Raw genomic sequence first — 27,308 nt, forward strand, 5'->3', positions numbered from 1 at the left:
TCTCCAGGAGGTGGGGGGGGGGCACGAACGGGCGCGGTGGCGTGGCCAATGGGCGCTCGGCTTACTCTGGCCTCTCCCCCGCGCAGCCGCCAATCGCGGCGGGCGGTGGTGGTAATATTGTGGAGTGGAGTTTGGATGCCGCCGCTGCCGCGGGCTGGAGCGGCGCGGCCGCGGGGGCTGCCAGGGTATTTCGGGAAGGGGGCGTGAGGAGGCGGCGGCTGCGGCGGTGGGCGGCTGTGGCTGCGGCAGCGTGTGGAGGCAGCTGAGAGAAAGAGAAAGAAAGGAAAGAAGAGGGCGGGGGAGTACTCAGGAGGAGGCGGGACCGACCGGGCTCCTTACCTCTCGGTAGCGGCGGCGGGCGGCCCGGGAGGCGGCACCGCCCCCTGCCCGCGGACTCCTCAGCGCAGCCAGCCGCGGACCCGCTGGCTCCGGGCAGCGACCGAAGCTACGGGGGCGGAAGCGGTGGGCCGGGGCGGCGGCGGAGGCGACCGCCATGGCGTTCCTCAAACTCCGTGACCAGGTAGGTGAGGGGCGGCGGGGCGGGATCGCGCCGACCGGAGAGGAAGGAAGGGAGGGAGGGCGGCGGGCCAGCTGTGTGGGCCGCCCGGGCGCCCGCTCGGCGGGGTGGGCGCGAGGGAGGCGGGGTGCCGCCCGGGGGACTAGCGCGCCGAGGCCGGGCCGGGGACCGCGGGCGACCCGCCTGTCAGCGAAGCACCGGCCGGGTGAAGCCCACGTGCGGCTGGGGGGCTCGCCGCCGTCTCCGGTCGCCGCCGCGTGAGGGGCGGGTCCCGCGCTGGCCGCCTAGGCGCCCGCGCCCGGCGCGCTGCCGGGTGTGCACCTCCTCTCTCCTGCCAGGTGAGGCTCGGGCCTAACAGGTGGCTTTCCGCTGCCGGGCGGGAGCGGTGCTGGCGGCCGTGACCTTAGGTCACGACCTTGCTCGCCTGTTTGCTTCGCCGGATAGTTTGAGGCACGCTCTCTCCGGGTTAAAGTCGGTTGATTCTGCTTCGGGACTAGCTATTCAACCTGCAAGTTCCTAGACTTGTTTTCTTTTGACATTTTGTGCACCATTTTGGTTACTTTTCTTGACTTACGAAGAGCTGGTCGAAGAATACCTGAAGTGCCGAAAAGAGTAGTGACTCTTTCGCACTGAAGAAAAAAATTGTGTCTAGGAACGAAATGGCAACTATATCAGAATGATTTGTACACCTGAAAATATGGAAATAAGGGTAAGAAGGCTTTCAGGCGGTGCAGAGGCTTCCAAACATTTGTGTCTCTTTAAGAAGAGGGAAATTAACGTATGAAATTTACCGAGAGGCAGTAGACGTAATAGTGCTGAGAATTTATTTTTGCCATTTGTTTTTTTTTTTGAACAGAAGGTACTGGGCAGATTTGAAGGGAAAGTAACTTACATATATTGGGAAACTGTTCTTAAAGTGAGTACCCCTTTTTCAGAAACAATGAGGAAAAACTTGAGATGTCTTTTGTAATATCATCTCTTAGTGAATACTGTGCCTTAAATTCTGAATCTTGGTATGATGAATTCTCATTTCATAAATGAATTTTGTTTTCTTTTTAGGCCGTTGGCTTAACGCGTGTATCATTGGGTATCAGGAAGATTTTAGCTGGCGTTAGCATCGTCAGGAATGATACTTTGAAAAACTGTTCAGTGAAGTTTATACATTGTATTTCAAGTGATAGAACAGCATTGTCCATTATGATAGCTACTAGCCTACCTGTGGCAACATAAGTTTTAATTAGTTAAAATTAAATAAAATAAAAAGTTCATTACTCTTAGTCTTGGCAGCCACATTTCAAGTGCTTGGTAGCCACATGTGGTTATTGACTGTGGTATTGGACAGCACAGATACAGAACATTTATATCATCAGAAAGTTCTATGGGATAGCACTGTTGAATAACAGGTAAAACATAACTAATTCCTGTATAATCAAGTCATGATATACTCTTAAAGGTGTAAAATTCAAGATCTAGATTCTCTAATCTTTACCAATCTAATGGCACTTTGTGCTTCCCTAGGTTATAGTTGGAGTAATGATTGATTTTTATTTTGTTTCTAGTCCTCCTTTTTGAAAACGTTACTTCTGCGATTTGGATCATAGCGTGCATTAGGAATTTGGTGAACTTTTAGGAGATTATCTCATTTTATTCACCATCAGGTTTAAACAGAAACAAGATTATGTTTTCAGATTGACATAAAGTCTACTTGCACCTTTGCATTTGTGTATTTAGGAATTGGAATTATGAAATAATTGTGATGCTTCTCCAGTTTTATATAGTATCTGTTAATACTCAGTGGTGGTGGTGATATGTAAAATGTCACCTGTAAACTTAAGGCTACTTGGGCAAGTTAATGAAGTGACATAGCTCAGGCGGGAAGAACGTTGAGGTTTACCTCTAAACTACAAAGTAATTGACTCATCTGGTCTCTCTTTTGGAAGACTTTGAGAAATGAGTTTGATTTGCCTATTTCAAAGGGAATAGCCGCTTTTATAAGTCATCTTGTATGTTGATATTTTATTGGCTATTAGAAATGAGAGTAAAAATGAAATGGAATACAAATATAATTTTAACCTACATGAAAAACAGTTCAGGTAGATGAATTATTTTGTTTGGGGAAAAGGAGCTGACAGTGTAGATAAGTACACATAATTTTAAAGCTGGAAGATACTTAACCTAACATTTAACTCCGTCCTCATTTACATTTGGGATAGGAAATAGTTCAACCTACTTTTTTTCTATTATTGCCATATTTACCTTGTATTTTGTTCTAGCTCTGCAAATACAACTGTTATAAGTAGAACCTATTAATGGATAGGAGTTGTTCTTTGTGTGCATAAGCATCAGGTGGGTTCTAGATGGTTTAAATATAAAATCAGTGATTAAATAAAGCAGTTTGTTTTCATGTCTGGTAAATCTGGATAAGACAGCTTTCCCCCTTTCCATGGCAATATACCTAATATGGGGGTAAGAACAGGATTGAGTTTTCAGTTGGACACCAAATCTGATTGTACCATTGCATTCATGAATTGCAATTATGAAGCAATTGGGATGCTACTCTGGTTTTATATAGTATCTGTTAATACTCACTGTAGTGATAATATGTGAAATGTCACCTGTGAACTTTAGGATATTTGGACAAGAACTTGGACTAGTGCATTGTTCTTTGTTAGTAGATGAAAATAATTTTTAATTGTAAATGAGGTGAAAATTGTTTTCTCTTTGAGGACTAGAAACATGAACTGTCCCCTCGATTTTTTTCACATTAAAGTGTTTATACAGCATGAATCTCTTACAATTGTAGGATTTTATTCAACAGGTATCACTATCCAGATTTTTATCTTTGCAGTTAGCAAAAATGTAATCATATGATTATATTTAAATTAAAAAAATATATTTTTCAGCTTTATTGAAATATTGACATATAACATGTAAGTTAAAGGTGTACAGTGTGATGTTTTGATACATACATATAATGCAAAAGGAATACATGATAAGGTTAGTTAACACCTCCATCCCCTCCCACAATTACTTGTGTGTGTGTGTGTGTGTGTGTGTGTGTGTGTGCGTGTATGCATGCATGCACATATATATAATGCAGTATTGTTAATTGTAGTTGCTTGCTGTACTTTAGATCCCTAGAACTTCTTTATAGCTGGAAATTTGTACCTTTTGGCCAGTTACATAATTACATTTTAATTTATCAGCAATTACATTTTAATTTATCAGAAATGATTCATAGTCTGCCCTCATAAGAGAGAGAAGACTGTCTTTATTCAGACTGTGTAGGGTAACAAACTCACAATTGAGAAGCTAAATGGTAACTGGCCCTGGCTTTAGCACCTAGAAGATAGTAGGGAGTGATGGCGATCATGGCAGATAGGAGCAGGTATATTAGCTGCTGCTTATTAGCTCCAGGACATTGTTACTGTGCAGGTGTGCCTACTATTTTTAAAATTCCAATTTTCTTTAGGAAGTTAGAGATCAGATACTTATGAAAAAAATCTCTCTATAAGTATTGGTAGGTAAGTTGGTAGTTACCATTGATTAAAAAGTTAAAGCTGTAGTTTTACAAATAGGCTGGTAGGGGACCAGTTTGTAATCATGAGTTTAGCTTAGCTTGAGAAAACAAACTGCAAAATAAGATTCTTATTTTAAAAGAGCAGTTTTCTTTCAGATAAAGTAGTTAGAATGGTCATAAACTTAAAAAAAATAAGATGTAATGCATATACCATAAAAGTCATCCTTTAAAGTGTACATTTCAACCAAAGCAATTTTGAGGGGAAAAAAAAAGGCTGGAGGTATCACAATCCCAGATTCAAGATGCACTGCACAGCTGTAATAACCGAAACAGTATGATACTGTCACAAGAGTAGATACATAGATCAATGGAACAGAATAGAGAGCCCAGAAATAAACACTTGCTTATTTGGTCAATTACCATATGACAAAGGTGGCAAGAATATACAATGGGTAAAAGACAAACAACAACAACAACAACAAACAAAACAAAAAAACAGAAAAGGCAACCTACTGAATGGGAGAAGATATTTTCAAATGATATATCTAATAAGGGGTTAATATCTAAAATATATGGAGACTTTACACAATTCAGCATTGGGGAAAAATCATAATCTGATTAAAACATGGACAGAGGACCTAGGTAGACATTTTTCCAAAGAAATACAGATGGCCAACAGATACAAGCAAAGATACTCCACATCACTCATCATCAGGGAAATACAAATTTAAAAAAACAGTGAGGTATCACCTAACACCTGTCAAAATGGCTAGAATCAAAAAGAAAAGAAACAAGTGTTGGTGAGGATGTGGAGAAAAAGGTGTGCTGGGAACGCAAATCGGTGTAGCTACTGTGGGAAACTGTATAGAGGCTCCTCAAACACCCCCCCCCCCCACACACACAGAGGAATATTAGTCAGCCATAATAAAAGAACAAGATCTTGCCATTTGCAGCAACATGGGTATACCTCGAGGGTATTATTGTAAGTAAAATAAGTAGGCAAAAGACAAATACCATATGAATTTCACTTACATGTGAAATTTGAAACAACCAAGCAAACAAAAATCTGAAACAGTCCCATAAGTAATAGGTGGTTGCCTGAGGGGAATGGAGTGGGGGATGGGCTAAAGGGGATGAAGGAAGTAGGAGCTACAAGCTTCCAGTTACAGAATGCATAAACTACAGGGATTTTCATACAGCATAAGAAATACACGCAGTAGTATATAATAGTATCATATCACAGTACCATCATTGTAATGGTAGCTGCACTTGTGACGATCATAGCATAATGAATAGAGTTGTTGAGTTGCTGTGCTGTGTATCTGAAACCAGTGTAACATTGTGTGTCAGCTGTACTTCAATTTTAAAAAAACATTCAATAAGTAACACCCCCAGAAAAGTGTGCAATTCAGTAGATTTTAGTATAGTTGCAAAATTGTGTAGCCATTAGCAGTTACTCCCCATTTTCCCTTACCTCTAGCCCCTGGGGAGTGCTGATTTACTACTTTCTGTCTTTATGAAGTTGCCTTTTCTGGATATTCATATAAATGAAATTATACACCATGTGACTTTTTATGTCTGACTTCTTTTACTTAGTATAATATCTTTAAGGTTCATCCATTCATGAAGTATGAATCAGTTCATAAAATTTGTATCATATTAAAGAGTTTCTTTTAAAAATTTCTATACTTTTATGTTGTTTTATTGCTTCTTGTAGTGTGCACATGTATAATCTGGGATGTTTGTTTCTATTTTTTGAATTTGTTTTAAAACTGGAGTTAGACTTTGTTTGCAGTAGCACTAAAGGATAATAGTTTTTATATTTGGATTATTTTTGTGTAGGAGCCATCTTTGTGTTCTCTTTTGGGTTAATGGTCATTAGGTAAGGATTCTTGATATGTTGAAGGGTTTTTTTTTTTTTTTTTTGAGCAGGGTTAGCATATATCAATAAATAGATATTGAATGGGTGAGGATAATTTGACTGCTGTTTTGGATAGTTAGTATGCTCTCACTTGATCAAGTATCTACTTAGGGTAGAGTATTTTTTGACCTTTCAGTAGAAAAAAAAGATGATCCTAAAAAAAAATCTTATAATTAGGGGTACAGAATATGTGAAATGCATGAAAAACACTGAATGCTTATATATCCAAGTATTCTCTATTGAGTGTTCCCTTGCATTGTGTTGGAGACTTTGGGGCACACAAAGGTACAGTAGCCACCATCTCTGCCCTTAAAAGTCTTATTGGCTAGAAAAGGAGAAATGATACATAAATGCACAGTATCTGAAACACTTCACCTGAAAGGGTTTATAGAGGTTGAAGAAAGCATATGGAGCATGTTATTTGGAAATGTATCTAACAGTTAAAAAGTAAGTGTGTCTTGTGTTTACTGGGTTTTTGATGCCTTGTATAGTAATAGAACATGTAAAGTTGTAGAACATAAAAGATGTAGATAACATGTTTCAGAATTCAGAAAGGATCAGGCGATCTGGTTGTAATTGGAAGGAAACTTTTATGGCAAGGGAGGTATTTGAGGTTCACAGGAAGGATTTGTTGAAAGCAAATACTTGTGAAGGAAAGCAACAAGAGAGAACTATGAAGGCAGGCCAAAAAAAGAATACAGTATATCTGTCTGTGCTGGGGTACTGAGGAGATAGATCTGATTGGTGTGGGTAGTTGGAAAGGATGGGAGATAGATCAGCTAAACTAACAGTGACTACATTGTGAAGTACTTTGAATACAAGATTAAGAAGTTTGGACTTAATTGGTAGTTGAGGGAAGTTCTAATAGGTGGGCTTTCTTAATCTAAGGTCTGTGAAGGGCTTCTGGAGGAATATGCATATATGTACTTAAGAGGTGTCATAACTTTTATTAGAACCTGTGAGGAGTCCACAACACCCACAAGTTAAATAGCCACTATGTTATGGGTTTTAGAAGAGTGGATTACAGAAGACAAACAGGAACACCCAAGACCAGTTAGGTGGCTACTGCTATCATTCAGAACATATGTAAAACATTTTAGTGCAAGCCAAGCACATTAAGTAATAAGCAGAAGTTTGAATGGGAATGAGTATATCTTTAAAGGATCCTCATAGCTATATTAATGACTCACTTAAGTATACAATTAAGAGTGTCTTACATTTATATGACACCTGACAGTTTTTTGTTGCATAGTTCCACTAGGGTAAATTAAATATGAAAATGCAATTAATGTTGATTATGGTAGTAAAAAAGAGCAGATAATCTAAGTGGTTAAATTTGGGTTGTATTAGGTTTTCTTTCCAGTATTGTATCTTATTTCCTTTTTATTTTTCTAGTCTAATGTAACATTTGTATTCAGTGAATACACTCAACCTGGGTTGAAGTGAGACGCTCATGGAGACAGTTTTGTGCCTGGGAAGAATACATTAGGGTAAAGTCTTTTTGTTCTGGAGATTGTATTCTGTGGACAGTTCACATCAAACACACACAGTGATACTGAATCATATAGTTATACAGTGCTTCTCATTTAAAGCAAATATTAATGAAATCTCCAGTTACTTTAACCAGTAATGTTTTAAAATGTAACGGTACGTTGGTATACAATGGTTAAAGGTACTCAAGTACTTCAAGTTTAATTTCTACTCCTACTCCTTGGTCCCCGTTCTTAGTTAAGTGATTCATCCACCTTCCTTATATGATGCTGATTTTTTTTTTTTTTTAATTTTTTTTTTTTTTTCAACGTTTATTTCTTTTTGGGACAGGGAGAGACAGAGCATGAACGGGGGAGGGGCAGAGAGAGAGGGAGACACAGAATCGGAAACAGGCTCCAGGCTCTGAGCCGTCAGCCCAGAGCCCGACGCGGGGCTCGAACTCACGGACCGCGAGATCGTGACCTGGCTGAAGTCGGACGCTCAACCGACTGCGCCACCCAGGCGCCCCTGATGCTGATTTTTTAAAAAAGGGTTCTGGGGGCGCCTGGCCAGGCGCCCCTGATGCTGATTTTTTAAAAAAGGGTTCTGGGGGCGCCTGGCCAGGCGCCCCTGATGCTGATTTTTTAAAAAAGGGTTCTGGGGGCGCCTGGGTGGCGCAGTCGGTTGAGCGTCCGACTTCAGCCAGGTCACGATCTCGCGGTCCGTGAGTTCGAGCCCCGCGTCGGGCTCTGGGCTGACGGCTCAGAGCCTGGAGCCTGTTTCCGATTCTGTGTCTCCCTCTCTCTCTGCCCCTCCCCCGTTCATGCTCTGTCTCTCCCTGTCCCAAAAAGAAATAAACGTTGAAAAAAAAAATTTAAAAAAAAAATAAATAAAAAAAAAAATAAAAAAGGGTTCTTCTGGGTGCACCTGGGTGGCTCAGTCGGTTGAGTATACAACTCTTGATTTTGGCTAAAGTCACGATCCCAGGATTGGGTGATTGAGCCCCTTGTCAGGCTGAGCGTGGAGCTTGCTTGGGATTCTCTCTCTCTTTCCCTCAACCCCTCCCCCCACTTGTGTGCATGCTCACTCTCTCTTTAAAAACAAAAATTAACATTAAAATTGAAAAGAATGAAGAATTCTTCTCTGTGTATACTGATTGGCATGCAAGGCAAAGTCTGGGTAGAACTACTACTCCCACAACTTTAGTGAAAAGTTCACTTTGCCTAGTAAATTTAAGTTCAAATTCTTAATTGTGATGGTTTATTTAAATTTATTTATTATAAACTTAAAGGTATATCTTTTCTACTCTTAAGGATTGAAGAACACAGATAATATTAAAACATACAGCATGTGACAGTCAAAATATTTAAAAATGAAAATCAGAAAGCAGTTGCTTATGAAATATCTACTTGTTCAGAAGCCTAGAATGAGAATTATTATAGTTTATTACTACATTTAACTTTATTTCTTGTTACCTAAGGTACCAGCCTTCCCCCCCCCCCCCCCCCCCCCCAGATTTGTATCTTATAATAGGAAGTATAAATTAGTCTGGAGAGGCAGCCTTTTCTCTTGCATCATTTTCTGGATTAAAAAGTTTGATAGCCTTTTCTTTTTTAAACAGCTTTACTGCAATATAATTCACACCAATTTAAGTTGTACAGTTCGGTGATTTTTAGTATATTCACAGAGCTGTATAAGCATCACCTCAATCACTTTTAGATCATTTCTAGTCATACTGAAAAGAAACCTCTTATCCCTAAACTATCATTCCCTCAACCCCCCATCCTTCGTAGCCATAGACAACTGCTAGTCTGTCTATTTTCTGTCTCTATATATTTACCTATTTTAGTTAGCATGTTTGTAAGGCTCATCTGTATTGTAGCATGCGTCAGTATTTTTATTGCTGAATAATATAATATTACATTGTATCATACCACGTTTTACCTATCCATTCAGTAGTTAATAGGCACTTGGATTATTCTCACTTTTTGACTAGTATGAATGATACCGTGAGAACATTTGTGTACAAATGTTTTTATGTGGACAAAAGTTTTCATTTCTCTTGGTGCTTAGAATGGACTAGTTGGGTCATATGGGAACTCTATAGCCTTTTAAGGAACTGCCAGACCATTTTCCAAGAGTGGCTGCACCATTTTACATTCCCACCAGCAGTGCATGAGGGTTCCAGTTTCTCCATATCCTCAATAATGCTTATTATTGTTTATCTTCTTTCATTGTTTAGTCATTCTAGTGTGTATAAAGTGGTATCTCCTTGTGGTTTTGATTTGCATTTCCCTGATGGCTAATAATGTTGAGCATCTTTTCATCATAGCCTTTGCCCAGTTTTTTAAATTGGGCTATTTGTCTTTTTATTGTTGAGTTGGAGTTCTTTAAATATTTTAGATACAAGTCCCTTATCAGATATATGATTTGCAAAAAATTTCTCCCATTCTGTAGGCTGTCTTTCTGCTTGCTTGTTAGTATTCTTTGAAGCACAAAAGCTTTTAATTATGAAGTCCAATTTGTCTGATTCATAGGGTTTTGACTAGGGAGCCTACATGGGTAGGGTATGCAAGAAGAGGAGTTGGCTTGGGGGTGAGATGAATTCAGTTTTATATATGTTTAGGTCCTAGTAGAACAGTTAATTGGAAAAGTTGTTATAAGAGGCAGTTAAATGTGAGGCTGGGCTCAGAGAAAAGTGTTTTCAGTAGTAATAGAGGTGAATGAGATCACTTAATGGGAAAAGTTCATGGCCTAGGAGAGTATAATGGAGAATATGGAATGCGTGGAGGAAAGGAAGCCTGAGAAGCTACCAGAGTTAGGAAGAGAGCCTTGAGAGACTGATCACAGGCCAGAGGAGGGAGGAATTTCCCAAGTTGTACCTGTGTTGTTCTCTTAGGCACAAAGTCTTGATTTTTTCATCACTTTTCAGGTTTCTTTTTATCCAGCATATTGTTGTAAACTTTCCAAGGAAATATTTTTCCTATTTGCCCCAATTTGTTTACTTCCTAAGCCAGTAATTCCTAAGTTGGGCATACATCAAAATCAGTTGGCCAGCTTTAATACAGGATTTTAGTGTCCTACTAGACATACTGAATAAGAATCACCTGGGGTAATGTCCCAGAATCTATATTGTAAAACCTCTTAAGGTAAAAAGAGTGGTTTGCTCTTCACCAAGCTTGTTTCCTTTTCTCTTGGATCCCAGCTAACTTATATTTTCCAGCCCCTCTTGCATTTGGGATGGCCATATGATTGAGATATGGCCATAGGAAATTAAGCAGAAGTGTTGAGTGTTTCTTCAGACCTGGCAAATACAAACCTTTCTTGAACAATCCTCTCTTCTCTCTTCTCCTCTCTCCTGCTGGCTGGGTGTTGTCTGCCAAAGCAACTTTGGAATTGATGGGTCCAAGGATGCTGAACTTCTGTCAGCCTGGGTCATCTCCAGCCTCCTCATGCCCACAGCTGATCATTAACATGGATTTTTGGACTTCATGTAAGCATGAAATAAAAATAAGCTATTATGTCACACTTTGGGATTTATCTATTATAACATCCATTGTTACTTTAGTCAGTATACCTCCTTAGCTTATTAACCACAAATTCTGTTTTGGGATCCATTGCCCTTGGTTTATACTGTTTTGCATTTTAAAACTCATTTATATGGTAAGTTAGTCTTCAGCTATTGACTTCCAGACCTTATACATTAATATTGTGTTTTCTTTGTAAAAATTTTCATGGAAATGATTATAATTAACATCCTGATTATTTTATTATCTAACAAACATTTGCCTGCTATCTGCTGGCCCTTGATACTAGGGATACAGCTGTGTATAAAACATGGTCTCTGTCTTCTAGTATGGGATAAGATGGAATTAGATAAGGGCAGTTATCTTACGTGTGCTTTGAGAGCATCAAGGGAGAAACGGCAGATTGAACCCAGTTATGGAGTTGGGGGTCCTCAAAGTTATTTTAATGGGATTTTGTTTACCCATGTTCCTTTTGTAATCTTGTTCTCTCTTCTTGTTGGTAGATAAGAGCCATACATAGCCTATATAAAATATCCTTTTAGAGGAACAAATAATACAAGTCAATTTTGGTAGATTTGTGTTACATGTGGGTATTTTATTTGAGTGTATATTTTTTCTTTCCTTTTTTTTTCAATTTTCTTTAATGTTTGTCAATTTTTGAGAGAAAGAGAGATAGAGTGTGAGCAGGGGAGGGGCAGAGAGAGGGAGACACAGAATCTGAAGCAAGCTCCAGGTTCTGAGTGGTCAGCACAGAGTCCATGCAGGGCTTGAACTCCTGAATTGCGAAATCATGACCTGAGCCAAAGTCAGATGCTTAACTGAGTGAGCCACCCACCCAGGTGCTCTTTTCTTTTCTTTTCTTTCTTTCTTTCTTTCTTTCTTTCTTTCTTTCTTTCTTTCTTTCTGTCTGTCTGTCTGTCTGTCTGTCTGTCTGTCTGTCTGTCTTTCTCTTTCTTTCTTTCTTTTTTTTAATTTTTTTTTTTAACGTTTATTTATTTTTGAGACAGAGCATGAATGGGGGAGGGTCACAGAGAGAGGGAGACACAGAATCTGAAACAGGCTCCAGGCTCCATCCAAGCTGTCAGCACAGAGCCCGACGCGGGGCTTGAACCCACGGACCATGAGATCATGACCTGAGCCGAAGTCGGACGCTTAACCGACCAAGCCACCCAGGCGCCCCTCTTTCTTTCTTTTTAAGTTTATTTAGTTTGAGAGAGAGACAGCATGAATATGGTAGGGGCAGGGAAAGAAAGAGGGAGAGAGAGAATCCCAAGAAGCCTCCACACTGCCAGTGCAGAGCCTGACTCGGGGCTTGAACCCATGAAACTGTGAGATCCTGACCTGAGCTGCGACCAAGAGCCAGATGCTTAACCTTAGACTGAGCCATCCAGGCACCCCATGTGTATATATATTTTCTTAATCTCTAACACCAGGAAAGAATAGAATACTTTATTTAGAGAACTGCAAATCTTAGTCTTGATGCAGATTATATTGTTAAACTTTTCCTGGAGTTAACTAAAGTTGTTTTTTTTGTTGTTGTTTTTTGCTTTGTCTTGTTCTTAAAGAAATACTATATGTTGTCTTTTCTTTTTGAGGGAACTTTCTGATTAGAAATGGTGAAAGTCAGAAAGGACCTACTTACTATTAGTGTTGTATTCTTATTAGTGTAAATTAGGAAAAAGTCAGATAATTCAAACAGGACTTTGAAAGATTGTGTGTGTGTGTGTGTGTGTGTGTGTGTGTGTGTGTGTGTGTGTGTAAACAGGTAAACAAGAGCCTTCTATATTGACTAGTTCTCTGAATGGTGAGAGACTTCCTCCAGTTTTTGAAAGCTTACATGCTAGGCAGTGTGTAGTTCCAAAGTGTTAGTTACACTGGGTCATGCCAAGGGTGAGAAGAGTGTCTCTGGGAGAACTAAAAACAGCTAGGCAAGCAACGACCACATCCTGAAGAAAAGGAGTTGAACTTGAGGGTTGAAAACACCTGGTTTTTAAGGGATGTAAAAGCAAACTGCAGCTTCAGGAGTGAGCAGTGGAGTTGAAATCAGATGAATAGATCAGAATAGCATATGTAGTATTTATCATGTAGATCCAATAAGTAGCCTAATCCAGGGTATAGGCAGGTAGTTAACAACGAGCATGTCTGTTAGAGCTTGAATGATTCATACAGAGATGTCTGAAATCAAAGGACTTCAATAGATGAAGCCAAAGGGCTATAACCTTTCAGACCTTCTCATTTGATACTGTAGCAGGGACAGGGAGAAGGAACCTTTCAAGGCACCTGGGTGGCTCAGTCAGTTCAGCGTCTGACTCTTGATTTTGGCTCAGGTCATGATCTCATGGTTCTTGGGTTCGAACCCCACATCGGGCTCTGTGCTGAAAGTGTGGAGCCTGCCTGGGATTCTCTGTCTCTCCCTCTCTCTCTGCCTCTCCCTGTTCACACACACACACTCTCTCTCAAAATAAATAAACATTAAAAATTTTTTTTAAGAGAGCAACTTTTCTATTTTAATGAAACTTAGGATAAATTACTTTAAATATAGAGTCTGTTAATAAAACAAATTATCCTTCAGTTTATCTTTTACCATAAAGCTGAAATTGTATATATCACCTTAAGTTTAGACATACTGGCTGTTCAACTATTATAGATGGTCAGTAACACATGGATTATTTTGGATGTCCTGGTGCATTATTGGCTTTAGAAACTCCTTTGTTTTGGCTATTGAATTACTGCTTTTAAAATGTCACTAAACAACCTATTTGTATTTTCTTTTCCTTACCAGCAATTTCTACTTTTTAAGACTTCTATTAGACTATAAGATTCCATTATGAAGTCAAATGAACTTTTTTACCAGCTCACCTTGTAGTTTCTTCAGCATCTTGGAACCACAGTTTTGAACATGGAATTTCTTTTCTCTGACTACAGCAGCTTCTTTCGTTGTTGGTTCTCTTACTTCCTCACCCTAGTGAACCTGAGCTTTGCTGTATTGGAACCTGCTTTACCTAGTCCACTGGGTTTGCTTTGGCCACAAACTGGCCTAATGAGAAGCTTTGACCTCCTGGTTTGAGCAGTACTGATTAGGGTAGTGTTTTCTGAAGCATGGGACAACTTTTACTTGAGATTTATTGTGGGTGACCTGTCTACTTTGATTACCAGATGTTGACTGATGCTTCCTTGGTTCCAGTCCAGACTCATGAGTATTTCCTGGTATCCTGCTTCGTTCTCACTTTCCTCTTGCCTATTCGGAAATCTCCCAGCTCACTCCATTGCAGCCTTTCGTGGTAACTGTTCTGTAGGTTTCATTTTGTCCTCTTCAACACCCTTCCCTCCTCCCTTCAACTATCACCCCATTCCTAACCATCTTGCTGCTTTCATTTCTGTTTTTCCACCTCTACCTCCTTTCTTTTAATCTTTTTTGACCCAGCCTCTTGAACCTCAACTACAAACTTACAGTCTCTTCCTCTTCATCTGTCTTCTGCCTTTTACAACTTGTCCATTTTTCCCCCTCCCACACCCTTCTCAGGCTGGATCCTTTCCTCAGCAAGCCTTGTTTCTCAGTGGGAACTTTCCCTGCAGTTCCTTCCCTTAATGCTGTTATCATGTCAGTCTTATGTCTGTCCTCTAGGTTTTATACTCCTGTCTTTAGCCCCAGTGTCACCCTTTTACCTTGTAGCTCCATTCTTCCTGCAGCTGTGTCAGGCAAGGGAAGCAAATGACTTTAAGAAAAATGTTAAGTAAATAATAGTGGATGTCATCATGCATGGATACGGCAAACACTGATGATAATCTTAATTGAATGTCTGAAATGGTAGAATACATGCTTTTAATTCTGGCTCATTAATTTATCACCTCTGTGACCTTGGGCCAGTTATTTCACTTGAATTTGAGCTTTCTCACCTAAAAAGGGAGATAATAGTGTCTGTCTCACAGAGTTAATGAATTAAGATGAGAGTGTATAAAAACTCTAATACATAGTCAGTATTTGCTAAATGGTAGCTACTGTTGTACTGAAGATGACTTTGGCTTGAGTGATCTGGGCAGCTCTACCTTTGTCTTACTGTGTGATGACCTTGGGCAAAGAAGCTAAATCTGAGCCTGAGTTTGGTTGGTTGGTTGTTTTAACATCTTTTTTGAGATATAATTGACATACCACAAAATACACCCATTTAAAATATACAGAGCAGTGTTGTTGTTTTTTCTTTCTTTCTTTTTTTTTTAAGTAAATTCACAGGGTTGTGCAACCATCACTGTAGTCTTAATTTTTTAACATTTTTGTCGCCTCAGAAAGAAGCCCCATACCCAGCAGTCACCCCATTCCTCCTAAATTCCCACCTACTCCCTTCCCCCTGCCCTGCCCTGCCTTGCCCTTCCCTTAGTCTTAGGCAACCACTAATCTCCTTTCTGTTTATATGCATTTGCTTATTCTGGACACTTAATATAAATAGAGTCATAAAATATGTAATCTGTTATGATTGGCTTCTTTCACTTATAAGGTTTTCAAGTTCATTCATACTGTAGCATGTATCAGAAGTTCATTTCTTTTTATTGCTGTATTGGGTTGTTTCTACTTTCTGAATGAAGTAAAATGGCATGGCGATATCTTCATTTAATTGTGAGAATTGTGGGTATGTTGATAATAAAGCATGTAGTATGTAGTAGCTCAATTAATGATCACTTTACCAAACAACTTAAATTCCTGTATTCCCTTGACTTTCTCAGTCAACTAATCAATTACTTCTACAATATATATTCTCTTATTTTAGCTTTGGGACCACTAAAATTGGTGAGGAAAGTAAGGAACCCAAGTTGAATACACTCCAGTTTGCTGATATCTAACTTCAGTTGCGCCTTCAAAGTTGCTTAATCCTTATCATTTCTTTTCTGTGTCCATTAATCTTCATTTCTAACTTCTCCATTTTAACACGTAGTTGTGTCTCCTAATTTACTAAGAGAAGTCTCTTTACCCATGGAAGCTTTCTTATGGATCTCCTTCCTTATTGCACATGCTTTATTTCTGCACTTTGCTTTTTCCCTCTATCTTCTTTTTCTTATTTTGGCTGAGAGAAATGAATATACGTTTTTCTTTCTCAGAGCATTTTTTTCTGCTGTAATCCTAATCATATTCTCATCTGCGATTTAAATGTATTATTTCTTATTTTTTCATATTTTTTCACTTTCTCTCCCTGCTCTCACACATTGCTATATATTGGTGTCTGGATGGACACTACCTGTTAATCAAGATTCTAATACCCAGATTGTACAAAACCAGGTAAGCAATACCTCTTGCAGAATTCGGCCTTAACAAGTGTTACTTATGTTTGAGTATGCCATATGTTATAATATAACTTTTAAAATATTGCTTACTTCATTGTAAAGCAGTAAGTCAAGGTCATTTGAGTTGAAATTTTTTGATTAGAATAGTGAAAACATTTTCCTTTTCATTGTCCTTTGTTAAGGTTAATTACATGTAATATTTTAGAAAGAGTATCCTTTTATTATTATACCTGGAGACAAATCTGACCCACCCTTCAGGTAGTCTTCTCTCTGAACCACATTGATTGTAAAATGTGCTGATTTTGTATAATTGTCATTGGTTCCACATTCCTGTGTCCCTAAGCACCCTGTTGGAAAATCTTCCTTTTTACCCAATTCAGTTCTCTCCAGCTATAATTCAGTCATTTTCTGTTTTGTTGTCTATAGTAAGGATCCTGTGTGGCTGATCAACCTTTCAAGTTGGATTCAAGGACCTGGCAATTGGTTAGACCAGTGGTTCCTTTTTTAAAAACAATTTTTGAGGTATAATTTACATACTATAAAATTCATCTGTTTTAAGAGCACAGTTCTTTTAGTAAATTTAAAGAGTTTGCACTCAGCACCACAGTCCAGTTTTAGAACATTTCCATCACCCAAAAAGATACCTGTTTTGGAGAACATCAGTTCTTCTCCTAGTGTTGTTCTCTTATTCTCATACTATTACCACACTTGTCACACTAATGACACCAGATGGGTGTCCTACAATTCAACTCAATTTTGACACTGGTGACCTGGAGAAGGCATCAGGTTCCATAGGTTAAGGACTTAGTCCCACAAGACGCTCCCCACCCCCCACCTTCCCCTACTGATGCCAGTTGCAAATCCAGGTTATCTATCACCTGTGCTTCTGACTGACTATAAATTGTAAGTTCCCAAGTAATTTGTTAGAGTGGCTCACAGAACTCAAAGAAACATTTTACTAGCTAGATTACTGGTTTATTACAAAAGGATATAACTAAGGAACAGCCAAATGGAAGAGATGCATAGGGCAAGGTATGTGGGAAGGGGCATGGAGCCTCTGTGCTCTCTGGGTATGCCACTCTCCCCCAATCTTAATGTGTTCACCAACCTAGAAGCTCTCTGAACCCCATCCTTTTGGCTTTTAATGGAGGCTTTGTTACATGGGCACAATTGACTAAATCATTGATGATTGAATTTCCAGCCCCTCTCTCCTCCCTAGAAGTCAGGGGTAGGGGTAGGGATGCAGGTGGACTGAAAGTTACAACCCTCTGATCACCTTGGTTGGTTATCTTGAGGTGGTTTCCAAAAGTCACTTAACATGACAAAAGACTTATAGCTCACAGCACTGGAAATTCCAAAGATTTAGGAACTTTTTTTTAGAAGAGTTTGTGAAGGACTAGTATAATTTTTGATTTAAATATTTGACATAATTCAGTCATGAAGTTGTGTAGGCAAGAACTTTTCTTTGTGATAAGCTTTTAAATTACTAATTCAGTCTTGTAGGTCTATTCACATTTTTTATTTTTAAGTTTAGGTAATTTGTGTTTTTTTAGGGAATTTGCTCATTTTATCTAATTTGGCATAAAGTTGTTCATAGTATTACTTTATAAACTTTTTAATTTACCTGAGGTTGATAGTTTTGTACCCCTTTTCATGTCTGACTTTAGTTATTTGTCTCCATTCTTTAACTGGTCAGCCTAGCTAAAGGTTTGTTAATTTTGTTGGTCTTTTCAAAGAACCAATTTTGGGTTTTGATTTTTATCTTTTCTATGGTATTGATATTCCTTCTAATATTTACAGTTTCTTTCCTTCTGCTTGTTTTGGGTTTGGTTTGCTTTTTTTCTAATTTCTTAAGATGGAAGCTTACTTGAGGTCTTTCTAATATTGCTGTGTGCAGCTGTAAACTTCCTAGGAGTTTTGATATTTTTTTTTTTATTAAAATTTTTTTAATGTTTATTTTTGAGAGAGAGAGAGAGAGAGCACAAGTGGAAGTGGGGTAGAGAGGGGGAGACAGAGAGTCTGAAGCAGGCTTTAGGCTCTGAGCTGTCAACACAGACCTGACTGGGCTTGAACTCACAAGCCGAGCTGTATGATCATGACCTCAGCTGAAGTCGGATGCTTACCTGACTGAGCCACCCAGGCGCCCCTGTTTTGTTTTTGTTTTCATTTAGCTTAGAATCTTGAGATTTTTGTCTTTGACCTGTAGGTTATTTAGAAGTGTCTCATTTAGGGGTGCCTGGGAGGCTCCGTCGGTTGAGCGTCCAACTTTGGCTCAGGTCATGATTTCGCGGTACGTGAGTTTGAGCCTCGCATCGGGCTCTGTGCTGACAGCTCAGAGCCTGGAGCCTGTTTCGGATTCTGTGTCTTCCTCTCTCTCTGACCCTCCCCTGTTCATGCTGTGTCTCTCTCTGTCTCAAAAATAAATAAACGTTAAAAAAAAAAATTAAAAAAAAAGTCTCATTTAATATCCAGACATTTATGGATTTCCCAAGTTTCTCTCTCTTTTTTTTTTCTAATTCCATTGTGATTGAGGAATATTTTTTGTATTCTTCATATCATTTTTTCCCACATTTTTATAACAATTTATTTAACTAAGAAATCCAACATCATTATTTGAATTATAATCCATACCAGAATAATGAGTAAGATAAGTTACATACTTTTTAAAAAAATTTTTATTATTGAAGTATAGTTGACATATAGTATTCTATTAATTTCAGGTATACAACATTGTGATTTAAAAATTCTATATGGGGGCGCCTGGGTGGCTCAGTTGGTTAAGCGTCCAACTTCGGCTCAGGTCATGATCTTGCGGTCCGTGAGTTCGAGCCCCACGTCGGGCTCTGTGCTGAAAGCTCAGAGTCCAGAGCCTGTTTCAGATTCTGTGTCTCCCTCCCTCTCTGACCCTCCCCCATTCATGCTCTGTCTTTCTCTGTCCCAAAAATAAATAAACATTAAAAAAATTAAAATAAATAAATAAATAAAAATTCTATACGTAACTCAGTGCTCACTGTGTTAAGTGTGGTCACCATCTTTCACTATACAACATTATTACAGTGTTATTGACTATTTTCCCTATGTTGCATTTTTTTATTTCTGTGACTTACTTCTTTTATAACTGGAAGTCTGTACTTCTCAGTCCTCTTTACCTATTGTGCCCATCCCCCATTCCCTTTCCCTTTGGCATCCATCACTTTGTTCTCTGTATTCATGAGTCTGTTTCTTGTTTCTGTTTCTTTGTTTGAGATTCCACATACAATGAAATCATATAGTATTTGTCTTTGACTTATTTCACCTTGTATAACACACTCTAGATCCATCCATGTTGTCACAAATGACAAGATCTTACTCTTTTTATGGCTGAGTAATATTCCATTTTGTATATATGCCACATCTTCTTTATCCTAGGTTACTTCCATATCTTGGTTACTGTAAATAATGCAGCAATAAAAACAGGGGTGCGTATGTCTTTTCAGGTTAGTGTTTTCATTTTGAGGGGGGTAAATACCCAGTAATGGAATTACTGGATCCTATGGTATTTCTGTTTAAATTTTTTGAGGAACTTCCATCCTCTTTTCCACAGTGGGTGCACCGATTTACATTTCTATCAGTAGAGTGCAAGAGTTCCCTTTTCCCCACATCCTTGCCCAAACTGGTTATTTCTTATCATCTTTTTTTTTTTTTTTAATGTTTGTTTATTTGTGAGTGTGGTTGTGGGTGAGAGAGAGAGCCTGTACGCATGGGCTCGCAAGAGCAAGTGCGGGGGGGGGACGGGTAGAGTGAGAGGGGGACAGAGGATCCTAAGGGCCTCCACACTGACCCCAGAGAGCCTGATGCGGGGCTCAAACCTGTGAACCGTGAGATCATGACCTGAGTTGAAGTCAGAAGCTTAAGTGACTGAGCCACCCAGGTGCCCCTCTTGTCTTTTTGATACTGGCCTTTTCTGACTGGTATGAGATACCTCATTGTGGTTTTGATTTTCATTTCAATTTTTAAAATTTGAGATTTGTTTTATGGACCTAGCATATGATGTATCAAAAAGAATGTTCTGTGCATGCTTGAGAAGAATGTGAATTCTGCTGTTGCTGGGTAGAGCCTTCCACATATGTTGGTAAGGTCAAGTTGGTCAATAGTGTTGTTTAAATTCAGTATTCTTCCTGATTTCCTGTTTACTTGTTCTGTTGTTTAATTGCCTATTTCTTCCTTCATTTCTTTCATTTTTTGCTTACCTTATTTTGGGTTATTTTGTTAGGTGAATATGTTTACATTTACTATATCTTCCTGTTAAATTGATGCTTTTAATATTATAAAATAACCCTCTTTGGAAAAAAAATAGCCCTCTTTGTCTCAAGCAACTTTTTTTTTTTTTTTTTTTTTTTTTTTTTTTACTGAAGTCTATTTTGTCAGATATTTTTTGAGCTACTCCAGTTCTGATGTTATTGTTTGCATGTTATATCTTTTTCCATCCTTTTAATATATTTGTGCCTTTGAATCTAAAATGTATCTTGTAGATGGCATATATTTGGGTATTGCTTTTTTATCCATGTAACAGATATGTCTTTTTAATGGACTCTTTAATCCTTTCCTGTTTCATATTATTTTTGAAATAGTTGGGTTTGCATCTCCCATTTTGCTTTTCGGTTTTTGTATACCTCATGTATTTTTTTTGTTTCTCTTTTATCACCTTTGTGTTTTCTTTTTAGCATTTAAATTTTATAACTTTTTAAAATTATACTTTCCTTTTTTTTCCCAATCCTTTTTTTAAAAATACTCATAATTTACATCCAGGTTAGCATATAGTGCAATAATGATTTTATACCTTTCTTAGTGTTTGTTTTAGGGATTACAGCATACCTTAGAATTTATCACAGTCTACTTCAGATTAATACTAATGATGCTCAGTATATAATAAGTTCACTTATGTAATAAAGTGGACAATACAGTGTTTTAATTATTGCTTTAAACAATATATGTCTTTTATGTTTTTATTATTTTTTAACAATGTATGTCTTTCAAGGTTTTTTTAATGTTTATTTTTGAGAGACAGAATGTGTGTGGGGGAGGAGCAGAGAGAGAAGGAGACACGATTGGAGGCAAGCTCCAGGCTCTGAGCTGTCACCATAGAACCTGATGTGGGGCTTGGGCTCAGGAGCTGTGAGATCATAACCTCAGCCAAAGTTGGACACTTAACTGAGCCACCCAGGTGCCCCAACAATGTATGTCTTTTAAAGAAGAGAAGAAAAGAGTAAAATATTTATAGTCTTTTGTAAATGTATGTTACACATGGTGTTTACCATTTCTGATCTCTGTTTCTTCTTGTGGATTTGAGTTACCTTCTGGCGTCGTCATTTCCTTCCTCCAGTGTAGCTTCATTCCCTTTTTCCTTTTTGTGTTATTATTGTCAGAGATGCTACATCTTTATATGTTATAAGCCATTTTATAATTGTTTTATACAGTTACTTTTTAAATCAATATAGTAAAACATTTCTTTTTAATGTATTTATAGCCATTTTTCCTTTACTTGTAATCATCTGTGCCGGTGTTTATTTTTCATATGGATTCTGAATTACTATCTGTTATCACTTCCTTTCATCCTGAATAACTTCCTTTCGTATTTGGCTTACATCTATATCTTTCAAAGAATACATGTAAGTATTAGTGAGCCCCTCTCCCATCTTTTCAGTTGGAGACTCATATGCCTTATCTTACACACTGGTATTAGTTGAGTGAGGATTGAGAAAGGTTGGCAGGAGATGAGGCTGGAGGGGGGAAGTATGTAGGGGTCAATTCCTGGAGTATCTTATGTTCTAAGCTATGGAACTTGAACCTTATAGCTGTGGGGAGCAACTATTGGAAGATTTTATATAGAATCCTTACGTCATACTTGGGCCTTGAGGAAAGGACTTTGCAAAGACTGGATTCTGAATGCTTGTTTAGAGATGGCAGTGACAAACCGTGGGCTGTAAGAGGAAAGTAAATCTGCCTTTTTCTCTGGAATTCCTTCTTTGTTCTTTTGAGCAATTAAATGCTGTTTATATCCAAGTAACTACTTCCTTGCAGTCATAAAATATTTATGGATTTGTGACAGAGTAATATAGTTTGTAGAGTAGGGACCATGGGAGCAGTCTGTGAAGTTTGTGAAACAACAGTTTGAGAACCACTGTTACAGGATGAACAGATTGCTTACCTTTTGTGTATATGGAATGGAGTGTATATTGAAACATAGACACATCTTGTGGGATCTGACCTTTTTTTTTTCTTCTCTCTCTTTTTATTCTTAAAGCTGGGTATACCTAAGCTGTATCTTTTAGTAGTTTTTCTATGACAGGGAAGTGTTTGATCTTTGTTTTATTTGGTGCGCACACACACACACACACACACACACACACACTATATGTTTTCTTTTATATAGTACTTGTTAGGAAAAATTAAAGAGCAGAAAGTTTATTCATTCTAGGTTTTTGCTACCAGTTCTTTCCAGAAGTATAAAATGAAAGGAAAAATAAATCCCCTTCTCCAGTCTTCTCAGATTCTATTCTAAACTATCCTTGTGATTGTCAACTTGTCAATTTGTTTTCACCTTTGAATAACTTGTGCAGGAGACGACCTTGTTTCTGGACTACTCTCACTTATTGCCTGCAGTAGGTTTTAGGAATGCAGGAGCTCTTTTTCTCCTTACTCATAAAGTCAATAAACTATATTTTTCAAGAGTCGAAAATACTGTTTTCATTTAACTGATGGAAGTTAGAATTGAAACTACAAGGAAACTTATCTGTTTAGTCTTGAGCTTATAATTTCCCAAAGAATAAGGGCCACAGTTTTGCCCAGCACCAATCACATAGCAAGGAGTTTAGCCATATAATTATGTCACAGGCTTTCTTAAATACTAGCATGCAAAAATAACGTTTTTACCTATCACATTCAATACTTCGATAATATCTTGACTAATATTGGTGGGAATGCAGGAAATTGGTCCCATTATACTGTTTTATTTCTCTGTAGCACTTTCTGAAATAATTCTGTTTATTTGTTTACATGTTTATGGTGTGTCTCTCTCTATATTGGAATGCAAGCTTGTAGAGAGTAAGAACCATATCTGTCTGTTATTTATTGTCATATCCCCATTACCTAATAGTAATGCTTTGCATATATGGTGGACACTCAAATAATTGCTGGATTAATAATGGATTCTGATTAGGTGTATCTGGAATGGGATGCTGGTACCTATATTTTTAAAGACAAGCATCTCCACTTATTTTGAAGTGCATTCCCAAGGTTGAGAAACACTGCCTATATCTTCGTTCTCTTATGTGCAGTAATGTGTATGAAGTACAGAAGATTTATATGTACCTTTACTAAAAGATCACTGTTAGAGGCATCCTTCACTCTTGAAATTGGAAACCTGTGACTGAGTTCCCTAGAAGGAAGAGTTTAGTTTAGAACTGTTTTCCAAGTATTGTTTGCAGGTAAGACTCAGAATGGACAGTTGCTTTCCATCATCAAACAATTAAGTTTAGAGGAGGATGAGAAGATAGAGCTAAAATGAAATTTATTCCTTTTTTTTAAAAGCACGAAAAGAAGGGGCACTTGGGTGGCTCAGTCAGTTAAGCATCTGACTTTTGGTTTTGGTGCAGGTCATGATCTCATGGTTTGTGAGATCAAGCCCTGCCTCAGGCTCTGCCATGTCAGCACAGAGCCTGCTTGGGATTCTCTCTCTCCCTCTGTCTCTGCCCTTCCCTTGCTTGTGTGTGCATGTGCGAGCATGCTCTCTTTCAAAATAAATAAACATTAAAAAAACGGCAAGGACACTCTTCCTAGATGATTTTCCTTTAAAAAAGTGATTCCCAGTAGGAGGGGTAGGTGTATTATACAATGACTAGAGACATTTTTGATATAACTGGGCAGGGGGAAAGGATAATACTGGCATATATTGGATAGAGGTCAGGGTACTACTAAATGTCCAACAATGAACAGGACATCCAGTCCTAACAATGAATCGTTTGTTCTGAAATGTCAACGTTGCAGAGGTTGAGAAGCTGTTCTTTAAACAGGCTGCTTGGAGAAAACATTGGTAGTTACCTTGGAGTTTGGCAGTTAGGGAGCCCGTGGAGCTTGCATGTGCGTACATCCACACATACACACCAGGTTTTGGCCCTGGGCAAAACTGAGTATCTTGTGTAGAAAAATCTATAGGTGTGGGCTTGACTTTTATATACTCAGGAGTTTGATTGTAACTAACCTTGTGCTAGTTTGGGAGGTCCCTAAGACCGCTATCAGCTTCAGTAATTTGCTAGGAGGACTCCAAGAACTCAGCAAAGCTTTTATATTCATGGTTATGATTTATTACAGTGAAAGGATATAGATTAAAACCAGGAATGGGTAAAGGCACACAGACCAGAGTAGGTGAGTTCCAGATATGATCTTTTGGTTGTTCTCTCCCAGTGGAGTCATGTGGGCAGTGCTTATTTCCCCCAGCAACAATGTATGACAACCTACATGGAGTATTAGCAATTAGGAGTGTTGCCACCCTGTCTGAGCCTTAGGGTCCAGGCTTTTTACTGGGGGTCAGTCACATAGTCTTCAGTCTTAAGGAAGAGGTCAGGCTGATACTGCATGGCCTAAATCCTTCACCATAAATCACATTATTAGACTATTTGTTGTGGCCCATGTTCTCCAGGTAAACAGAGACACTTTTGCCAAACAGGACATTCCAAGGGCTTAGAGGTTACCTTCTAGAAGCTGGGGAAAGGCCAAATCTTTTTTTGCAAGGTGAAGCCTTTACTGCACACTTTGGGCCTGCTGTTTTTTTTCTTTCTTTGGAAACAGCTATCCGAGTGATTCTTAGGGGGCTAGTTTAGGATGTTCTGTTATTGATCAGTAGTTTATACCTAGATCTTATATCTTAGAGACGTGTTGGTACATATAAATCTGTGGTTCTCAAAGTGTGCTTCGTGGACCTCTGGGAGTCCCTGAGATCAAAACTGTTCTCATAGTAACAGTAAAATATTATGTGCCCCTTTTACTTTGTTAACATTTGAACTAATGGTACAAAAGTCATGGTGAGTAAAACTGCTGATAACTGTTTTAAGAATCTCACCAGTGGCACCAATCTGTCTAGTCGTCTGTATCCTTTACTGCCATGCACTCAGAGTTTACCAAAACAAAACAAAAACCGCCCATTTCCCTTAAGAATGTTTTTAAGTATAATTTAATTTTATTATTCTTGAGTCTTGAACATCTGTATGGTAAAATGGGTATGTACTGCACAGGAAAAGCACTTTGGGGATGGACTTGCCAGCTGAACTAGGCATTTTCTATGAAATAAATCCCTTTTTACTTGAAAGAGGAATTGACAGACTGGTTATTCAGAGTTGGATATTTGGCAAATATTTTCTTGAAAAGGAACAAAGGAGACGTCATTTCGAGGAAAGCAGTTGTCAATATTTGTTACTATTAATAAAATTTGAGTTTTCCGGAAAGAAATCAGATGTTGAGAGAATCTGTATTGTTCTCCTTGAGTTTAGCACCTTCACAGTACTTGAAAGGCTTCTGATAATGTTAGTAATTATTTTAATAAGGGTAACTTTTTGATATTGTAGATAATGAAATGTGTCAAGGGTTGGAAGACCTGAATAACTCCATGAACTAGTATTTTCTTAAGGACTGATTTGTGATGTTATAAAAACACTCATGGGTCAGATATATTCAGAGTGTATGGATTTCATGTGAGAAGTATGAAAAGTTTGTGGATAATAGTTTTATATTTCACATTGCAACTAGCCTTTAATAGATCCTACTTGACAAGTTTTGATGTAAAATCAAAGGAAGATACCCATAATTATCTGAAAAGGCTTTTAAAATATGCTAACATTTTCTGTCTAGTTATGAGTACAGATTTTCTTCATATTACTTGAATCAGGATAATTTCTCATGGATTGAAAGAGCATATATGAGACTACAGCTATTTTCTATGAAGCTAGACATTAAAGTGATTTGTAAAAATGTAAAACAGTGCCACTCTTCCTACTGATTTTTAAAACTTTCATACAGTTATTTGTATTGATTTGTAATGTATTAAGTGAATTCAAATAAATATTTAAACAATTTCTCAGTTTTAATTTTGAGTATAGGAGACATCAACATAAATAGCTTTCACAGACAAAACTCTTCAGGTTCATCAGTAATTTAAAAGTGTGAAGGAGTGTTGAGGCCAAAATTTTTTGAACACATGACTTCCTGAGATTCATCCCATAGATATTGTCGAACCTAAGTTTGTGTCTCTACCACAGGCTAGCAGGTTTAAATTCCTTGGGCTTTGGCAGAAAGTTCTGGCTTTTTACTTTTACCTGATTATATTTTTAATGTGCAAAATACATAGAATTTATCATGGTTACATTCTGATTTCATATGGCTAGGAAAATATTATTTCTAGATCAGATGAGTGGAGAATTCTATCTGGAAGAATGACAAAAAGAATTGCAGGAAATGGTAAATAAATTATTTTCTAGAAGTTTCTAGGCAAATGATTATAGAAAAAGCATTGTATGAGAGTCTCAGAGAAACAGGATAAGATTGAGCAAGCACTTTACATATAAGAGATTGCATGCTCATGAAAAGGGGTTATGATAGAATCATTTTAATTATCGACATGCACTATAGCTTTATCTGACCATAAAGAAATAATAGGTCATCTGTTTCTGTAAACACTGAAAATAAGCTCTGTGGGTTGAGTGAATTGTTGGTGGGTTACTATGGAATTTATTTCAGGCAACATTTGGGAGAACCTTACTGAAAGTAATTTAGAAGAAAAGAGACTTTCCATGGATTTTTTTTTTTTTTAATCTGTACATTAATCAGGAATACTTTGATTTAAAATCCTGGTCTGGTTAAACCTTTGTAGAGGGTTAGTTTGGCTTGTTTAGGTAAGACTTTGAGAAATATCTGTGAAGTCTGTGAATAAGTGCAGTGTGGTGTGCAAAGCTGTAGAAGATTCAGAAGAAATCAGGAAGGAAAATTTGTCAGGGGTCAAGTTAAAAACTTATAGGCAGTGGTTCCCCCCCCAGATATTAATAAACTTAA

General features: G+C 38.2%; 1 protein-coding gene across 4 annotated transcripts in view; it reads left to right on the forward strand.

Moving 5' to 3' along the window:
- The first annotated feature begins 112 nt into the window (after nucleotides 1–112).
- Nucleotides 113–27,308, forward strand: part of ANKRD28 (ankyrin repeat domain 28) — a 200,628-nt gene continuing 173,432 nt past the window's right edge. For 2 of the 4 annotated variants that reach the window (XM_086674248.1, XM_086674254.1), the window contains exons 1-2: nucleotides 113–520; nucleotides 10,814–10,921. In XM_086674248.1, coding sequence (XP_086530374.1) covers nucleotides 10,920–10,921 — 2 coding nt within the window. In that variant the 5' untranslated portion in view covers nucleotides 113–520; nucleotides 10,814–10,919. The remainder of the gene's footprint in view (nucleotides 521–10,813; nucleotides 10,922–27,308) is intronic. The other 2 variants (XM_086674249.1, XM_086674252.1) reach the window with 1 other exon arrangement.

This window comes from Puma concolor, chromosome C2 (assembly GCF_028749965.1).
Source record: "Puma concolor isolate L17-30 chromosome C2, mPumCon1.1.hap2, whole genome shotgun sequence".
NCBI lineage: Eukaryota > Metazoa > Chordata > Mammalia > Carnivora > Felidae > Puma > Puma concolor.